Source organism: Sus scrofa, chromosome 6, assembly GCF_000003025.6.
Source record: "Sus scrofa isolate TJ Tabasco breed Duroc chromosome 6, Sscrofa11.1, whole genome shotgun sequence".
NCBI classification, from domain to species: Eukaryota; Metazoa; Chordata; class Mammalia; order Artiodactyla; family Suidae; genus Sus; species Sus scrofa.
Window position 1 is genome coordinate 60,782,270 of NC_010448.4, and position 20,265 is coordinate 60,802,534.

General features: G+C 43.1%; 1 protein-coding gene and 1 pseudogene across 1 annotated transcript; one reads left to right on the forward strand and one right to left on the reverse strand.

Moving 5' to 3' along the window:
- On the forward strand, positions 1,295-20,020 carry ZNF471 (zinc finger protein 471). Its single transcript, XM_005664891.3, has 5 exons — positions 1,295-2,492; positions 7,293-7,383; positions 13,444-13,570; positions 15,639-15,734; positions 17,317-20,020. Exons 2-5 carry the CDS (start codon positions 7,351-7,353, stop codon positions 19,116-19,118), a joined length of 2,058 nt encoding a protein of 685 aa, XP_005664948.2. The 5' UTR covers positions 1,295-2,492; positions 7,293-7,350; the 3' UTR covers positions 19,119-20,020.
- Positions 8,714-9,819, reverse strand: LOC110261073 (annotated as a pseudogene).

The following is a 20,265-nucleotide window of genomic DNA, read 5'->3' on the forward strand; positions in this document are numbered from 1 at the left end:
GACCACCAGAACCAGTCCTGGGGCCACTCAACACCAATTTTGAAGAATGCAAGCTTGCGCCTACCCTGGTCCTTATCTGTGGCCCTATTTTCAACTCCCAAACTATAAAATCCGTTCCTAATCTCTCCCAAGGGAGGGCACCATCTTTAGGGCATTAGCCTGCTGTGGTCTCCTTTGCCTGCCAAAGTAATGAAGCTTTTTTTTTTTTTTTTTTAACTTTGCCCACGACTCTGTCTCTGCTTTTCGATTCCACACTGGTGAACAGAGGCTGAGTTTCCACAACACTAATGGTGATGAAGCCAATATAACTCTCAGGAATAGACTTGTATGAAAAAAAATTCTAGGAGCTCCCGATGTGGCGCAACAAGATCGGCTGGGAGTGCCGGGTCACAGGTTTGATCCCCAGCCTGGCACAGTGAGCTAAGGACCTGGCACTGCCGCAGCTGTAATGTGACTGTGGCTCAGATATGATCCCCCACCAGGGAACGCCATATGTCGTGGTATGGCCAAAAATAAAAAATAAAGAAAAAAGAAAAAAATGCTAGACTGGAATGAAATACATCTATAAGGTATTGTTGAAGGAGAAAGAAAATAACAAGATAAATGGAATGTTATAATCCCGGAAGGAAAAATTCATAATTTCAAAGATGTTTGTTCCTCCAGTTAACCTATAAATTCATTAAAATTCCAATCCACGTACCAACAGTATTTTTTTTTTTAAGGCCTCGCCTGCTGCATATGCAGATTCTTAGGCTAGGGGTCTAATCAGAGCTACAGCTGCCAGCCTACACCACAGCTCACGGCAACAGGCAACGCCAGATCCTTAATCCACTGAGCGAGACCAGAGATGGAACCCGAACCCTCATGGTTCCTAACAGGATTTGTTTCCACTGCGCCACGACAGGAACTCCAACCAATACTATTTATTAGATCTTCCAAGGTAATTTTTTTTTTCTTTTTAGGGCCGCACCCGCCCCATTGCAAGTTCCCAGGCTAGGGGTCAAATCAGAGCTGCAGCAGCCAGCCTATCACAGCCATAGCAATGAGGGATCCTCAACCCACTGAGCGAGGCCAGGGATCTAACCTGCATCCTCATGGATACTAGTCAGATTCTTTTTGCTGCCTCACGACAGGAACTCCCAAGACTTTCAAGACCACACAAAGGAGGAATCTGCAAGAATTCCTAATTCCAAAGCTTTGCAAACAGTGGACCATTATGAAGGAAATGTGGTACCCACTATCAAACACAGAAGTATAAAGTTCACATTATTACAACAGTGTGATATTTGCTCAGTAGAGTGGCGGGGTGGGGGTGGGAGGGGAGAGGTGAGGGATGAAACAGAATATCAAATCCAGAAAGATGGATTGGATTCACATATGGAGAGAGACTTAGTACGCAGCAAAATTGGACATTTCAAATCAATTTGATCTTAGAACATTTTGAATAACCATGGCAGAACTGATGGAGTCAGGTGTCTGAGTTCAAAGAGAAAAATGAGAAAATGCAAACCGAAAGACTACATAAAAGTGGTTACTGCAAACAAAGTGAATAAGAAATAGTAGAATATAGTAGATTCAACGTAAAGAATTATCCCCTTTCCCCAAATGAGCCGATGTTGAAATTCAGGATGAAAACCTTTAATCAAGGTTGCAGTGCCCTGTTTTTCGACAATAACCATTCTAATTTTCTCCATTCTCTCTTCTTTGTTCTTTATTTCCCCATTTGATATGCTATTACTTTTACTCGTGTGGTCTGTTTCCATTTACTTAAGAGTAAAGAGAGGGAAATTTTGTGAGTTTTTTTCTTCTCTGTCTCCTTGAATGGCTTTTCCTTATTTGCTTCAACTTCTAAGGCAGGTACTAACTACCGTTTTCTTGGTCTCCGATACTACGGAACGTTTCCACTCCGGTCAGGGGGTTCAATACTTGCTGTTTGGTCTCCGTGTCTGAACAGTGATAATGACCTTCCCGTTTTGCAGGTACTGGTTGGCTGTAGTCACAAAGGTGGTAGAGCCCGGTGGGGGATCCCTCGCTGATCTTATTGTCACAATGCTTAGCACAGAAAGAAAACCACATTCCCACGAACAGGCTTAGGGGGTCGCACTCGGAGCGCAGAGCGGCCACACGGAAACAGACAGCGTCACATCACAGAGGCACACCCGAGGTTCAGCAGGCGGCGCTTTCCAGACCTCGTAACTAGGGACGCTTCGGGTCTCCAGGCGAGGGGACGGCGAATGCGCATTCTACGCGCCTGCGCAAACTGGAACCAGCCCCGCCACGCCCCTCGAGCGAAATCTTGTGCGTACACAGGCTCTCGCGCTCCGACGCTAAGGTTCCGCCTCCCTTTCTCCGCAGCCTAAGAACACGCCCCTCTCCTCTAAACCACGCCCTCTATCCCGTCCCCACACCGACTCCTCCCTTACCCCGCCCACCTGAGGCTATTCAATGCCTGCGCACTCGGCTCCCGGGCGTCGGCTCCCGAAGTCCTTCGGGTGAGAGCAACCGGCTTCCGGGGGGAAGCCGGTGGGTTGTTCCGGGTGGTCGGGTGTCGGAGCCCAAGGGCCGGGCTCCACGGGCGAGGCCGGCAGCAGAGACCCGGGCCTGGAGCCCCGGCCAGGGCGCTGCTGCGGTTGTCCCCGGGCCGACTACATTTCCCAGAGGCCCCTGCGGGTGCGCCGACACGACGGCTCGAACCCGGCTCGGGGCTGCGGGGCGGCTGGAGCGGGGTGTGTGTGTGCAGGGTCGGTGAGAGGCCGCGGTGCGTGTGGGAGAGACTGAGAGCATGTGTGGATGAGAGAATCGGGTGTGCCTGTGTGTGAGGGTCAGCCAGCGTGCGGCCGGGAGAGATCATGGAGGGAGATGTGTGCGAAAGACACCTGAGGGTGGGAGACTGAAAGAGGGAGACTGCTGGTGTGAATGTGCGATGAGAGAGCAGCGAGCACGTGAGACGAGTGTGTGTGTCCAGCGGGTGAGGCTGTGTGACAGCGCATGTGTGTCGTGTGTGAGCGAGACTGGGGCATCGCGTGTGAGAAACAGCAATTGCAGAGTCTGTGTATCTGTGTGTGTGAGAAATCGGAACCAGACCATTGAGAATGTGTGAGAGAAAAACCAGTGTTGCGGAGATCAAAGTGAGTAGGAGAGTCAAAAAAGACGACCAAGACCATATGATGGCACTTCTAAGTGGAATCTAAAATATGGCGCAAATGAACCTACCTGCAAAACCGAAACGGACTCACAGATGTGGAGAACAGGGTTGTAGTTGCCAAGGGGCAGCAGGGAGGGAGTGGGATGGACTGGGAGTTGGGGGTTAGTAGATGCAAACTATTACAGTTAGAATGGATAAGCAATAGGGTCCTAAGCTGGAGCACAGGCAACTGTATCCAGTCTCTTGGGATAGAACATGATGGAAGGTAGTATGAGAAAAAAAAAAAATATATATATATATATATATACACACACATATACAGGCACATACACATTATGTAACTGGGTTACTTTGCTGTATCGCAGAAATTGACAGATTTATAATTATAATAAAAAATTAGGGATTCCCGTTGGGGTGCAGTGGAAACTAGTATCCATGAGCATGTGGCCTTGCTCAATGGTTCAGAGATCCTTTGTTGCAATGGCTGTGTACATTGCAGATGCGGCTTGGATCCTACATGGCATTGGCTGCGGTGTAGGCCGGCAGCTGTAGCTCCAATATGACCCCTAGCCTGGGAATTTCCGTATGTCGCATATTTGGCCCTAAACAGCAAAAATAAATAAAAAATAAAAAATAAACTCTTGGTAATGAGTAGGTCGTCCCTGGGGAGAGTCTGTCCACTAATGATGCCTGCCTGAATCCTAATATCACTACAAGTATTGCCAAGTGATGTTTTCTGCCTCTGCTCTATCTATATAGATATCACCAAAAAGAACTTTCTCTTGTATTATTTCTTTCAAGAATATATCGGAGTTCCCATAATGGCTCAGCAGTTAACAAATCTAACTAGTATCCATAAGGTTGCGGGTGGGAGAGAATAGATCAATGTGGATTCACTATTTTTTTTTTTTTTTTTGTCTTTTTGTCTTTTCTAGGGCTGCACCCTCAGCATATGGAGGTTCCCAGGCTAGGGATCCAATCAAGGCTGTAGCTGCCAGCCTACACCGCAGCTCACAGCAATGCCAGGGATCAAACCCGCCACCTCATGGTTTCTAGTTGGATTCCTTAGCCACTGAGCCATGACGGGAACCCCCTGGATTCACATTTTTTTAAAAAATTTGTTTTATTATTCATCTTGATGTTCAAGTTGTCCCCAGTTGAACTGTCAGGAACCCCCTTCAAATGCGTTCCTGTGTCCTTTTTTCCCCCTTTTCAAGTTTCATTGAGGTATAATTGATTGACAGTGCTGTGCGACAAAGTGGTTTGGTTTTCGCAGAATACTGGGTAGAGTTCTCTGTGCTATACAGCAGGTCCCCGTTAGCCTATCATTCCATGTACCTTAGTGTGCAAATGCCAATACGGACAAAGAGAACAGATTTGTGGTTGCCAAGGGGGAGGTGGAAGGGAGTGAGAAGGATGGGGAGTTAGGGGTTAGTAGAGGCAAACTACTTATATTTAGAATGCGTAAGGAAGGGAGTTCCTGTTGTGGCTCAGCGGAAATGAATTGGACTAGTACTCATGAGGATACAGGTTCGATTCTCTGCCCTTGACTTAGTGGGTTAAAGATCCAGCATTGCTGTGAGCTGTGATGTAAGTCACAGATGTGGATTGGATCTGGCACTGCTGTGGCTTTGACCTAGGCCATAGGCTGGCAGCTGCTCCTCCCATTCGACCCCTAACTTGGGAATTTCCATTTGGCACGAGTTTGGACCTAAAAGACCAAAAAAATAATGAAAAAAAAAAGAATACGAGAAGTTCTTGTCGTGGCTCAGCAGTTAACGAACCCAACTAGGATCCACGAGGACTCAGGTTCAATCCCTGGCCTCGCTCAGTGGGTTAAGGATCCAGCATTACTGTGAGCTGTGGTATAGGTCACAGACATGACTCAGATACCCTGTGGCTGTGGCTGTGGTGTAGGCTGGTGGCTACAGCTCTGATTCCACCCCTAGCCTGGGAACCTCCAAGTGCCGAGGGTGTGGCCCTAAAAAGACGCAAAAAAAATATATATGAGAAAAAGAATGTATATATACATAGGACTGGGTCATTGTACAGCAGAAATAGGCACACTGTAAATCAACTTTACCTTAGTAATAATAAATAGGAGTTCCCTTCCTGGCTCAGTAGTTAACAAATCCCACTAGGAACCATGAGGTTGCGGGTTCAATCCTGGGCCTTGCTCAGTGGGTTGAGGATCCCGAGTTGCCATGAGTTGTGGTGTAGGTCACAGACGCGGCTTGGATCCCACATTGCTGTGTCTCTGGCGTAGGCCAGTGGCTACAGCTCTGATGAAGACCCCTAGCCTGGGAACCTCCATATGCCGCAGGTGTTATTTATAAATAAATAAGTAAATAAATAAATGAGTAGTAGAGAGACTATGTGAACCACGTATGGGGCTGGCAGATACACATCTGTGAGATTGTGGGGTGTGGGTGGGAGGAACAGATATGGGCAGGGACATGGGTACATGTGATGTTTGTGTATCACCATGTGTGTTTGTACCCATGGCCTCTGAGACCGTGTGTCCTCTCTGTAATCAAGGTATGTGAGATCTAGGGTCAGTGTCTGTGTCGCCCTGTGTGGTTTAACTGGCCCTGTGTGATGCTGATGGCTATGAGGAGACTGCATGGGAGGTTGAGAGCTTTGGTTTCTTTGTGTATGTTGCTTTATGGAATTGTGTGTTGCTAGGATAAGAATCCTGGAGTAGAATTCCCTGCTTTCAGTCCACAAGTTCCAGTGAGAAGCAAGAGGTGGGGTGACTGGAGCAGGAGAGCTCTAGGAGGAGAAGACAGGAAGGGGCTGCAAAGAGAGATGGAAATAAAAGTGGCAAATTGGGTATTTAAGAATCCATTGTCCTGGGAGTTCCCATCGTGGTGCAGCAGAAAGGAATCCAACTAGGAACCATGAGGTCACAGGTTCAATCCCTGGCCTCAATCAGTGGGTTAAGGATCCCGAGTTGCTGTGAGCTGTGGTGTAGGTGGAGACACGGCTCAGATCCCGCCTTCTGTGGCTGTGGTGAAGGTCGGCAGCTGTAGCTCCGATTCAACCCCTAGCCTGGGAACCTCCGTGTGTCGTGGGTGTGGCCCTAAAGAGAAGGAAAAAAAAAAAAAATCCTTTGTCCCAGGGTGAGAGAAAAGCAAAGCCCTTGGGGATTTGGGAGAAGGAAGCTGACCCTGACCTCTAGTGGTATTTTCGAATCAGAGTCTCACACTAGACAGTGTACACTATATCAAAGCATGAAGAGGCGGGAAGGGAAAAAGTTCACCATTACCTATAAAATAGAGGAAGCAACTATTTCATGGGATTCTTTTTTAAAATAAAGTGAGAGAATATAATCTATGCAGAGTACCTAGCGTGTCTCTTTTTGTTTTGTTTTTGTCTTTTCTAGGGCTGCACCTTCAGAGGTTCCCAGGCTAGGGGTCTAATCAGAGCTGTAGCCACTGGCCTACACCACAGCAACAGCAACGCCAGATCTGAGCCAAGTCTTGCGACCTACACCACAGCTCACGGCAACGCCGGCACGTTAACCCACTGAGCAAGGCCAGGGATCGAACCTGCAACCTCATGGTTCCTAATCAGACTCGTTAACCACTGAGCTACGAGAGGAACTCTGCGTGTCTCTTTTTAAATTCATAATAAGACCAAAGATTTGGAATGTAACTTTTAGGAAAAATATTAAATTTAGGACCTGGAGGAGTTCCTGTTGTGGCACCGCGAAAACGAATCCAACTAGGAACCATGAGGTTGCGGGTTCGATCCCTGACCTTGCTCAGTGGGTTAAGGATCCAGCGTTGCTGTGAGCTGTGGTGTAGGTTGCAGATACAGCTCAGATCTGGCGTTGCTGTGGCTGTGGTGTAGTCCGGTGGCTTCAGCTCCAATTCGACCTAGCCTGGGAAGCTTCATGTGCCATGGGTGCAGCCCTAAAAAGAAAAAAAGACCAAAAAAAAAAAATTAGGACCTCAAGCATAGGAGAGACAGAGGTGTAAACTGGACCCCTCAACCACAGTTGGTTGCCTGTAATCTCCCATTTATGTGGGCAGGGGAACCAAAGAAGGCTGAAAAAAAGAAATGGAAGACAGAGTTTTTAGGCTGGTGATTCTGGGAGTGCAAAGAAGGGCTCATCTTCTCACTCTTCTTTTTCTTCCTCCAGCCTTACCTCCTAAGACACTTCTGTTCTCCAAGAAAGAAGCCAGGAAAAGAAGGCAAGAATGACTGTTGAACTAGTGAAAGTCATACCCCAGGTTAGTTATTTCTCCTCTATGAAAGGCGGTTTTTTGTTTTGTTCAGTTTTGCCTTTTTTTTTAGGGCCGCAGTGAAGGATCAGAGCCTTGTCTGTGACCTACACCACAGCTCACGGCAATGCTGGATTCTTAACCCCCTGAGCAGAGGCCAGGAATCGAACCCGCATCCTCATGGATACTAGTTGGCAGCTCCCAACCTGTTTTCCTTTTGAAAAGTCCCCAAAACCCTTATCTAAGCACCTGGTTCCCACTTCTCCCAGACAGCTCTGTCCTTAACTCAAGACTACATAATGGGTAAATAAAACTGAGTCTGATAAGGCATAAAGCTCCCTCTGAGCCCCCTCTTCTTCCCACTTCATTTTGATTCATTGTTGACATTTGTGAAAAGATTTGGTTTTTCTTATACGGAATAAAGGTGTCTCAGTAACAGTGAGTTGGGTCCCAAACCAAAAAGTGCATAATAGCCCTCTCCTGTCCTTAGAATGCATTGAGAATCATCCAAACCTCTAGCTGAGTTTTGTCCAAATCTCCAGTTATATGCTTACTTTTTTTTTTTTTTTTTTCTTTTTTAAGTCCACACATGTGGCACATGGAAGTTCCTGGGCTAGGGGTTGAATCGGAGCTGTAGCTGCTGGCTACAGCCACAGCAGTGCAGGAACTGAGTCGAGTCTGCGACCTATACCACAGCTCATGGCAATGCCAGGTGCAGAACCCACCCACTAAGCAAGGTCAGGGATCGAACCCACATCCTCATGGATACTAGTCAGATTCGTTACCACTGAGCTGCAAGGGGAACTCCCTTTAAATTCTTTTTTTTTTTTTTTTTTTTTTTGGTCTTTTTAGGGCCACACCCACAGCATATGGAGGTTCCCAGGCTAGGGGTTGAATTGGAGGTACAGCTGCTGGCCTACACCACAGCTCACAAAAACGCCAGATCCTTAACCCACTGGGTTAGGCCAGGGATCAAACCTGCGTCCTCATGGATGCTAGTCAGATTCGTTTCCACTGAGCCATGACGGGAACTCCCCCCTTAAATTCTTTTTAAAAATTTTTAGAAAAGTATTTATTTTTAAATTACTTATTTTTCTTCTTATTGCTGCACCTGCAGCATAGGGAATTTCCTGGCCTGTGGGTCGAATCAGAGCTGCAGCTGCCAGCCTATACCACAACCACAGCCACACTGGCAACACCAGATCTGAGCTGCATCTTTGACCTGTGCTGCAGCTTGGGACAATGCCTGGTCCTTCACCCACTGAGTGAGACCAGGGATCAAACCCACATCCTCAAGTACGCTTTATTGGTTTCTTAACCTGCTGAGCCACAGTGGGAACTTATGTTCTTAAACACTTTTCTTTTCTTTCTTTCTTTTTTTTTTAAACCTCACTCGTGGCACATGGAAGTTCCTGGGCTGGGGATTGAACCCACCCCACAATAGTAACCACAGTGGTGACACCACCAGATTCTTCATTGGCTGAGCCACTAGGGAATTTCCATTTTTCCTTTTCTTTTTTTAAATGTATGAATTCCCAGCCTCATTTGCTCACCTAAAAAAAGCTTATCCTACATAATTTTGGCAAATTAAAAAAAGTTAAAATTGGTGATAGGTGCAAATAGTACAAAATTCAAAACCTCTCTCTTGCCTCCCAGTTCTCTGGAGACAGTAACTATCCTTGGCTTCTATTCTTTCTTTCAGGGCTATTCTATTTCTATGCATACATAGATGCTTTTTTCCCTTTCATAGCTAGTGCTTTTGTGTGTCCTGCTTAGGAAATGTGTGTCCTTAGGGCATATAGATGGTTCTGTTTTCTTTTTTTTTTTTTCCTTTGTCCCAGCCATGGCAGTGACAACACTAGGTCCTTTAACCATTAGGCCACTAGGTAACTCCCTCCTACTTTTCTTCTAAAAGATTTGTTTTACCCTTCACAGTTAAGTTTCTGTTGAGACTGTTTTTTTTTTTTTCTTAAACCAGAATATTTATTGCATGACTTTGCTGAAATCCTTAAGATGAACTGGATGTCGCAACAGCTGACCTCTTGGGGTTTAGGTGTTGTTGCTTCACGGAATCTATGCCTGAAACTGCCACATACAATTTTTAGGTGCCTCATTTGCCCACTCCTGGTGATATTTTGTCTTTTAACTTTCGCCCTTCAGCTATACTTCCTCTTTCGCTTGGCAGGGTAGCCACACTTGCCACAGGTCCACTTTTGGGGATGTGGCCTTAGATGTGGCCTTAGAGCCACAGCGGCGGCACAACATGTGCATCCTATTCTGACACTTTCCAAACGATGACATTCCCTTTGTCATCTTGCTTCCACCGCTGAGACCAAAGAGCTCTGTTGAGACTTGATCTGTGATTTTTTTTTTTCTATGAGGGTAAGGCTCAAATTTTTTTTTTTTTTTAAGGCTGCATCCAAGGCCTATGGAAGTTTCCAGGGCAGGGACTGAATTTGATCTGTAGCTGTGACCTACACTGTAGCTACAGCACCACTGGATCCTTTAAGACACTGTGCCAGCCAGGGATTGAACCTGGGCCTCTGCAGTGACCTGAGCTGTTGCAGTCGGATTCTTAACCTGCTGTGCCACAGCAGGAACTCCTCAAGTTAACTTTTCACATTAAATTGTTACAATCTATTTTTAATTTATAAGAGAGACAGAGGTTCATTTTCTTCCCAGTTGTCTGTCCAGTTGACTCAATGGCAATTATTGAATAATTCATCTCTTTCACATGGATTTGGAATGCCACCTTTATGTCACACTAAATTCCTGTATATTTTGATTCTCTTGCTGGCAAATTAAAAAAATATATATTGTTTTTAATCTTATAATTTTTTTTTTTTTTTTTTTTTTTTTGGCTACATGTGGCATGTGGAAGTTACCAGGCCAGGGACTGAACCCATGCTGCAGTTGGAGCCTGCTATGCCTGTGGCAATGCCAGATCCTTAACTTGCGATACCATAAGGGAACTTCCTAACCTTAAATTTTTTTTTTTTTTTGTCTTTTTTGCTATTTCTTGGGCCACTCCCGTGGCATATGGAGGTTCCCAGGCTAGGGGTCGAATCGGAGCTGTAGCCACCGGCCTACGCCAGAGCCACAGCAACTCGGGATCCGAGCCGCGTCTGCAACCTACACCACAGCTCACGGCAACGCCGGATCGTTAACCCACTGAGCAAGGGCAGGGACCGAACCCGCAACCTCATGGTTCCTAGTCAGATTCGTTAACCACTGCGCCACGACGGGAACTCCTAACCTTAAAATTTTAAGCTATGTTATTTGCATAAGGAACCCTGAATATAAAGGAAGCCCTTAATTTTACCAGTGAAAAGTTCTCCACTCCAAATTTCTGCCAAGTAGAAAATATTCCTTCATTGTATAGATGAGACTCAAATGTCCACTTACTAATATTTAATTAAATTACACATTTTATTTTGAAAATCACGTATTAATTTGAAAACACTACTTTTTTTTTCCCCTTGTCAGAGTTCATGAAATATTAACATGCATTTGTTAATATTTCTGTGTCTTCAGCATTAGAAACACTTTATGCATCAGCTAACATAATCTTCTGACACCAAACTTTTAGTTTGTGTATATGAAAATATTGAAATTGTATCTGAAGTCACAAAACTTCACTTTCCCCTCGTTTGTCCTATAGAAATAGGTGATATCCATAATGTTACCACTTCATGTCTTAGTTCTGATATTTAACTTCATACTCCTGAGTAATATCGGTTTTTTTGTTGTTTGTTTTTGCTTTTTAGGGCCACACTTGCAGCATGCGGAGAGTCCCAGACTAGGGGTCTAATTGGAGCTACAGCTGCCAGCCTACACCACAGCGCACGGCAGCACTGGATCCTTAACCCACTGAGTGCGGCCAGGGATCGAACCCACAACCTCATGGTTCCTAGTCAGATTCATTTCCGCTGCGCCATGACGAGAACTCCTTCATGCTCCTGAATAATGTCTGGAACACTATGCCTGCTTATTTAGTTTGGGATATTATCTATTAACCTACTACTATGAATGATAAGATTTAATCCATTAACAAACCCAGCACCCCAAATACCCAACACACAGTTTTGGAATTTTTTTTCCTACCTTCAAACATTATTTTGTTTCTGTTTTATATCAGGGTTCAGAGGAGTTTGGTGTCTTCAATTTTGGAAAATTTCAAAACTATCTTTAAAAAATGTTAGCTCAGACCCTTTCCTTTCCTTCTAAAATTATATTTTTTACTCTTGTATATGGTATTTGTACTTTTTCTTCAACTCTCTAATCTGTGAAATTTCCGTCATTGAATTCTTAACTTCTATTATTGCATTTTTAGTTCTAGAATGTTTGTATGCTTTATATAATTTCTCATTTTCCACTTAAGTTCACCATCTTTCCTATTAATTCCTTGAAAATATTAGCTATACTTTTTTGACCTAAGTGTCAGATAATTCTATTATTTGTATCTCCTATGAGTTTGTTTTTTTTTTTTTTGTCCTTTTAGGGGCACACCTGTGGCACATGGAGCTTCCCAGGCTAGGGGTCTAATCGGAGCTGTTGCTGCCAGCTTATGCCACAGCCACAGCCACGCCAGAGCCACAGCCACACCACAGCTCATGGCAGTGCCAGATCCTTAACCCACTGAGCGAGGCCAGGGATAGAACCCACAACCTCATGGTTCCTAGTCACATTTGTTTCCACTGTGCCACAATGGGAGCTCCGAGTTTCTATTTTCTCATTTTTCACTCTTGATTTTGTACTATGTGCCTCATTATTTTGAATTAAGAAGCTGGACTCTGTATATTTAAAAATCTTAATAATGTGAAACTTTGATGTCTTCCTTTTGATAAGGTTTACTTCTAGGGGCAGGGAGGCACAGCATGCAGTGGCTTGATGTGGGATCTCAGTTCTCAGACCGGGGATTGAACCTGGGCTGCAGCAGTGAAAACGCTGAATCCTAACACCCTCGATAACCAGGGATCTCTCTCAACTTTTTTCTTTTCTTTTTTAGGACTATACCCGTGGCACATAGAGGTTCCCAAGCTAGGGCTTGAATCAGAGCTCTAGCTGCCGACCTGCACCACAGCCACAGCAATGCCAGATCTGAGCCACGTCTGCGACCTACACCACAACTAACGGCAACGCTGGATCCTTAACCCACTGAGCAAGGCCACAGATCGAACCTGGAACCTCATGGTTCACTAGTTGGATTCGTTAACCACTGAGCCACAATGGGAACTCCCTCTATTGAATCTTCTTGCCTACTTTGTTGTGGTTAAATTGTTCATAGGTGCCTGGGTTTATTTCTGGGCTTTCTGTGCTGTTCCACTGATCTATATATCTGTTTTTGTGGCAGTATCTTACTGTTTTGATGACTGTAGCTTTGTAGTAAAGTCTGAAGTTGGGGAGCCTGATTCCTTGAGCTGAAATTTATGTACTATTCTAAGTCAATCATATCTCAATTTAAAAAAAAAAAAGGATAGAAAAAGTTTTGTCACAACCTGCTAGTGATTGTAACTGGACATTAAATCTTTTTTTTAAAAATTATGGCCACACCTGTAACATACAGAAGTTCCTGGGCCAGGATTGAATTGAGCCACAGCTGCAACCTCCTCTGCAGTACAAATTATTTGGTTTCATTTTGATACTGTTTAAGTATATATTGGCTTATACTCATTCAGTACACAAGTTGGCTGTGTTTTAGTCTTACACACTGGGTGATTTCTCATATTGCCATCCAGGTCTCTCTTCTATGGCATGATGTGCTAATTATTAATGGTACAGCATTAAAAAAATTGCATTCTAGGAGTTCCCATCATGGCTCAGTGGTTAACAAATCCGACTAGGAACCATGAGGTTGTGGGTTCAATCCTGGCCTTGCTCAGTGGGTTGAGGATCCATCGTTGCTGTGAGCTGTGGTGTGGGTTGCAGACGTGGCTCAGATCCCACGTTGCTGTAGCTCCGATTAGACCCCTAGCCTGGGAACCTCCATATGCCACGGGTATGGGCCTGAAAATACAAAAGACAAAAATAAAAAAAATAATAAAATAGAATATTTTGGGGTCATTTCAGGACTTGGTGACATTCAAGGATGTGGCAGTAGACTTTTCCCAGGAGGAATGGAAATGGCTGAACCCTGCTCAGAGGAATTTATATAGGAGTATGATGTTGGAGAACTATCAGAGCCTGGTGTCACTGGGTGAGTGTCTTTTTCCCCTCTGCGTAATTCAGAATTACCCTTAGAGATTCTTTACATATTTATTATTACAAGTCTTTTTTTTTTTTACTGTGTCTAGGTCAGAATGGAATCTGAAAAAGAAAGAGGATATTCAGAGATTGATGAAAATTTCAGATTTAGTCAGTGAATTTGGTGTGTATCAGATATTTCACAAATATGCCCTTTAGTTAATTAGAAACACTGGACATGATGTGACTCTTACTGATCTCATCTGCTGCCTTGTTTCCTCAGTCCTGCAGTCTCGTTACCACTAGTGGTGACAAACTTCCCCAAGAATATAGCTGGATTATTAAAATTCAGAATATTTCTTGTAAAAATCTGTATTTTTATTAACTTATAATAAGTGAACTAGTGAGGCACAAACTTTGAAAATTGCTTCAGATGTTCTTAGGGAAAAGTAATATGGACCCTTCTCAGCCCTGGGGCACCTCATTGACTAGATAGCTTTCTCTTGCCTGGAGGCCCCTTTTATCCTGCTTGTGGTTCCTGGAGCTTCTTGAAACTAAGTGTATGTCTTTCACCAAATTTGAGAAAATTTTGGCGATTATTTCTTCAACTAATTTTTTCTACCCTCTCTTCTCCTTCTGGGATTTCAATTACAAACATATTAGAACTTTGGATATTGTGCCTTGGGTAACTAAGGATCTGTTCACTTATAGAAATCTTTTTCCTCTGTCAAATTAGATAATTTCTATGGATTTATCTTCAAGTTGACTATTTCCTTGTCTTCTTCAATGTCTTGTTAAGCCTATCTAAGTGAACTTTTAACTTTCAGATACTGTGTTTTGCAGCTCCAGACTTTTGCTTGGTTCTTTTTTATATTCTGTTTTGCTGCTGAGAAATTACAAGCATATTTTCCTTTACATTTTTGGATATAGATATTATAACTTTTTTAAAATACTGGTCTGGAGTTCCTGTCGTGGCTCAGTGGTTAACGAATCTGACTAGGAACCATGAGGTTGCGGGTTCGATCCCTGGCCTTGCTCAGTGGGATGAGGATCCAGTATTGCTGTGAGCTGTGGTGTAGGTCGCAGATGAGGCTCAGATCCTGTGTTGCTGTGGCTCTGGCGTAGTCCGGCGGCTACAGCTCTGATTCAACCCCTAGCCTGGGAACCTCCATATGCCAAGGCAGCGGCCCTAGAAAAGGCAAAAAGACAAAAAAATTAAAAAATAAAAAATAAATAAGATAAAATTGTGTAATATAAAAATAAATAAATAAATAAAATACTGGTCTGCTGATTCCAACATCTGTATTATAGGCCTCCATTAATTGCCTCTTTTTTTCTGAGTATGCTTCGCTTTTTCCTTTATTTATTTATTTATTTATTTATTTAGTCTTTTTTGGGTCATACCTGCAGCATATGGAGGTTCTCAGGCTAGAGGTTGAATCAGAGCTATAGCTGCTGGCCTACACCACAGCCACAGCAATACCAGTTCCAAGCTGCATCTGTGACCCACACCACAGTTCATGGCAACACTGGATCCTTAACCCACTGAGCCAGGCCAGGAATCAAACCTGTGTCCTCATGGATGCTAGTCAGATTCGTTTCTGCTGAGCCATGACAGGAACTCCTCCACTTTTTTCCTTTTCTTATATAGTAATTTTGTAATTTTGAATTTTATTCCAAACACTGTAAATAATACTTGTAGAAACTCAGGACTCTTTTACATTCCTCTGAAAAATTTTGTTTTGTTTTGTTTTGTTTTTAAATCAGGCAGTTTAACTTGACTCAAATTTCAAACTGCCTCTAGGGACCCTTTATATGACCTTACTTACTCTTGTCTGGTGATCTTCTGAAAATGTTGGGCTTTACTTCTCCCCATGACCCCTTAGAAAATGATTTAACTTTTATAGAGTTGACAGTTGGCAGTCCCACTAAACTATGCTGGAAGCTTTATGTAGTCTGTCACCCCTTGATCTATTCATTCCTGTGATATAATTCTATCACAGTTAAGGAACTGGCTGAAATTCCCAGCTGGTTCTGAAATGCCCCAAACATGGCCAATTTTCATATCTTTTTGTATGCAGGACTTTGTATCTCTAAGCCATATGTCATCTCCTTACTGGAGCAAGGGAAAGAGCCTTGGGTGATGAAGAGTGAGAGGACAAGTAGCCCATTCCCAGGTGAGTGTGGAAGAACCAGATAGCAGAATCTTTTCTAGGTAAAGGCTCAACCATTTTCAGAGGTTATATACTTCTTTCTTATGTTTCTTAGAAACACTTCTCAAGCCTTCCAATTATGATAAAAATGACATGTTACCACTTAGCATGGGCTTCCCAAGTATCTCCTCTTCTACTTGACTTCTAATAACTCATTTTGCAAGAAAATTTTATTCAGCTCTTCTATCCTTTTGCAATACAGACTTACATAAGCTTCTCTGATTCTTAAATCTTAACTCCAAAATTAGACGATGCTTGCAAATCATAACATACCCTTCTGCTTTAAATCTTTTTTTTGTTTCCTGTTGCAAATAGGAAAAATTCAAACCCTACCAGCTTCTTTGTAACCAGATCCTTCCTACTTCTCCAGCCTTATCCTCTATAACTTTTTAGTTTTTTTCACTATATTTTAGTCCAGAGTTTTCTAAACTATGTGAGGTATGAAGGTATGTTACAAGTGTGTTACAGGTATGCCAATATCCTGAGTCTCTAAGCGTTGGGGGACCAGATGGGGCTAGAGGTAGTCTGAGTTCCAAGAATGCTTGCATCTGGATCATAGGTAGTGCAGTGTGTCTTATAAATGTCATTTCCAACAAATGCCTGACATACAGTTGAAAAACAATGCTCTAGCCCATTGGTCACCTTTTCTGAACTCACAAGCTCTTTACTGACTCAGGCTTTTGTATTCTGTTTCTCTGCCTAGAATGCTCCTCTGTGGGCTCTCTGTCCATGCTTGACTATCAGTCCAGAGCTCAAAAATCATCTCATCAGAGGCTTTCCCTAACCACCTTATATAATGAACATTTCCCTATTCTCACACAATTACCATCTAGTAAGCCATGTACTTATGTGATGATATTGTTTTTAGACAAAGTTATCCTAGCTATATATGCAGATCGCCTAGAAGTGGGAGAGAAGAGAGGAAGAGAGTTTCGTTTATAGTTTCTGATGTTACTACAGGCATAAAATACTACCATTGCAGACTACTTCAAAATCACCTTTTCCATGTTCCTCTGTGAGCCCTAACTCTCTGGGGTCTGCTTGTGTATGTATATTATATATATATATATATATATATATATATATTTTTTTTTTTTTTTTTTTTTTTTTTTTGCTATTTCTTTGGGCCACTCCCACGGCATATGGAGGTTCCCAGGCTAGGGGTCGAATCGGAGCTGTAGCCACTGGCCTACGCCAGAGCCACAGCAACGTGGGATCCGAGCCGCGTCTGCAACCTACACCACAGCTCACGGCAACGCCGATCATTAAGGGCAGGGACCGAACCCGCAACCTCATGGTTCCTAGTTGGATTTGTTAACCACTACGCCACGACGGGAACTCCTGCTTGTATATTTTTTCATCTGACATGTCTGTACATAATATATTTTGTAGAATTTATTATTTTTGAATGACTTTTTCCATGTTCAGTGTTTCCTTTATTATAGCTCATGATAAAGGAAATATTTGCTCATGATAAAGGAAATATTTCCTTTATTATAGCTCATGATAAAGGAAATATTTTTTTTTTAAATTTTGCATCTTTCAGATTGGGAATCTATATATGAGACCCAAGAATTACCTCTGAAGCAGTTTGTGTGTGATGATGTGTTAATGGAGAGAATTACAACCTGTGGACTTAAGTGTTCCACTTTTGGAGAAAATTGGAAATATGAAGATCTTTTTGAGAGGCAGTTGTTAAGCCAAGAGACATTTACCAGGCAAGAAACAGTCACTCTTAAAGAAAACCTTACTGTGAAAATAGACCCTAAATATAACAAATCTGGGAAACTTATCCCTCTAGACAATGTAGAAGAGAATGTTTTTAATCACAAGTCAGATAAAAAAAGCTTTTCCAAAAATTCCGTGGTAATAAAACACAAGAAAGTCTATGCAGGTAAGAAACTTTTTAAATGTGATGAATGTGAGAAAACCTTCACCCAGAGCTCATCCCTTACTGTTCATCAGAGAATTCATACTGGAGAGAAACCATATGAGTGTAAAGAATGTGGGAAAGCCTTCAACCAGAGTCAACACCTTGCCCAACACTACAGAATACATACTGGAGAGAAACTCTTTGAATGTAAGGAATGTAGGAAAGCCTTCAGCCAAAATGTACACCTTATTCAACATCAAAGAATTCATACTGGAGAAAAACCATATAAATGTAAGGAGTGTAGAAAAGCCTTCAGCCAGCCTGCACACCTTGCCCAGCATCAGAGAATTCATACTGGGGAGAAGCCTTATAAATGTAATGAATGTGGAAAGGCCTTCGGTGATGGCTCATCCTTTACGCGGCATCAGAGATGTCACACTGACAAAAGACCCTATGAATGTATTGAGTGTGGGAAAGCCTTCAGGCAGAACACATCCCTTATTCGACACTGGAGGTATTCCCACACTGGGGAGAAACCTTTTGATTGCATCGACTGTGGGAAGGCCTTCAGTGATCACATCGGACTTAATCAACATAGAAGAATTCATACTGGAGAGAAACCCTACAAATGTAATGTGTGTGGGAAGAGCTTCAGCTATGGCTCGTCCCTGACTGTCCATCAGAGAATCCACACAGGAGAGAAACCATATGAGTGTGATGTCTGTGGGAAGGCCTTCAGTCATCAGGCTTCACTTACTCAGCATCAAAGGGTGCATTCTGGAGAGAAGCCTTATGAATGCAGGGAATGTGGGAAAGCCTTTAGGCAGAGCATACACCTTGCTAGCCACCTGAGAATTCATACTGGCGAAAAACCCTTTGAATGTAAGGAATGTGGAAAAGCTTTTAGCATCAGTTCACAGCTGGCTACCCATCAGAGAATTCATACTGGAGAGAAACCTTACACATGTAAAGAATGTGGGAAAGCTTTCAACCAGAGGGCACACCTTGCACAACATCACAAAATCCATACTGGAGAGAAACCTTATGAATGTACCGAATGTGGTAAAGCCTTTAGCCAGACTACCCGCCTTATTCAGCACCAGAGAGTTCACACTGGAGAGAAGCCCTTTAAATGTACTGAATGTGAGAAGGCCTTTATTGATAATTCATCCCTTGTTAGGCATCAGAGACTTCATACTGGCCAAAGGCCCTATGAATGTGTTGAGTGTGAGAAGGCATTCAGAACAAAATCATCCCTCGTTTGTCATCAAAGATGTCACATGGGGGAGAAACCTTATGAATGTAGTACATGCGGTAAAGCCTTCGGCCATCGGCAATCCTTTATCGTTCATCAGAGAATTCATTCTGGAGAAAAACCATATGAATGTAAGGAATGTGGGAAAACCTTCAGGCAGATGGCACACCTTAATCTCCATAGAAGAATCCACACTAGAGAGAGAATGTATGAATGTTAGGAATGTAGAAAAGTCTTCAGACAAAATGCACACCTCGTTCACCATCAGAAGATTCATGCTGCAGAGACATCTCAGGCCCCTAGCCCTTTCTTACCCTCTGCATCACCAAGTCCTTTGGATATGTCTGCTAATTATTTTTGGAATTCCACATCTTTCAGTTCTCATTGGTCTACTCCAATTGTCTAAAAACTGGTCTCCTTGCATCATTTTTGTCCCCTTTAAGTTCATTCATCATACTGTTTTCACAGTGGTTTTTTCAAAATGTAAATGTAACGATATGACTCTCTTAAATTTTTTGCTGTGAATTTTTAAATTACTTGATTCATATAAAGTGCTCAGCCTAGTGCCTGATTCAGACTAAGTGCTCCATAAACATTAGCTCAGTATCCTTCAGAGTTCTGCTTGAAAATTATTTTTAAATAGTGAACTCTGGAAGGCAGTATATGCACTAAGAGATCATAACAATTTTGGAACTGAAGCTTAATGTGGATGATGAGGATTCGTGTTGGAGTATGTGTAAAGCTTGATATCACAAAATAACACTCTGTTCCTTTGCTAGTAAGGAAATTCAGTGTGACCCAAGATATAGAATATGTTTTAGGAAGTGCCTAGGGCTCCAGACAAGATTGGAACATAAGGATTAGAATTTGCTGCAAAGAGGAGTTCCCGTCGTGGCACAGTGGTTAACGAATCCGACTAGGAACCATGAGGTTGCGGGTTCGGTCCCTGCCCTTGCTCAGTGGGTTAACGATCCGGCGTTGCCGTGAGCTGTGGTGTAGGTTGCAGACGCGGCTCGGATCCCGCGTTGCTGTGGCTCTGGCGTAGGCCGGTGGCTACAGCTCCGATTTGACCCCTAGCCTGGGAACCTCCATATGCCGTGGGAGCAGCCCAAGATATAGCAACAACAAAAGACAAAAGACCAAAAAAAAAAAAAAAAAAAAAAAAGAATTTGCTGCAAAGAAAGTAACACTATATTTAGTCAAGACAAAAAATAAAAATTCCTAATATTTAAAATGGAAGAAACAGAGAACTTGAATAGTCTAGCTCTCTTTTGAAACACCTGGACTCACACTCACAGATTAATTCTAAACCTTCAAGGAACCATAATTAGTCTGTTCTAGAGTATAGGAAAAAAAATTCAAGCGGA

Excerpts from the sequence above, each read along its gene's own strand:
- ZNF471 (XM_005664891.3), top strand. The coding sequence starts at position 7,351 with ATGACTGTTGAACTAGTGAAAGTCATACCCCAG. Across the intron at positions 7,384-13,443 it reads TAGTGAAAGTCATACCCCAG|GACTTGGTGACATTCAAGGA; the intron begins GTTAGTTATTTC and ends GGGTCATTTCAG. Across the intron at positions 15,735-17,316 it reads GACAAGTAGCCCATTCCCAG|ATTGGGAATCTATATATGAG; the intron begins GTGAGTGTGGAA and ends TGCATCTTTCAG.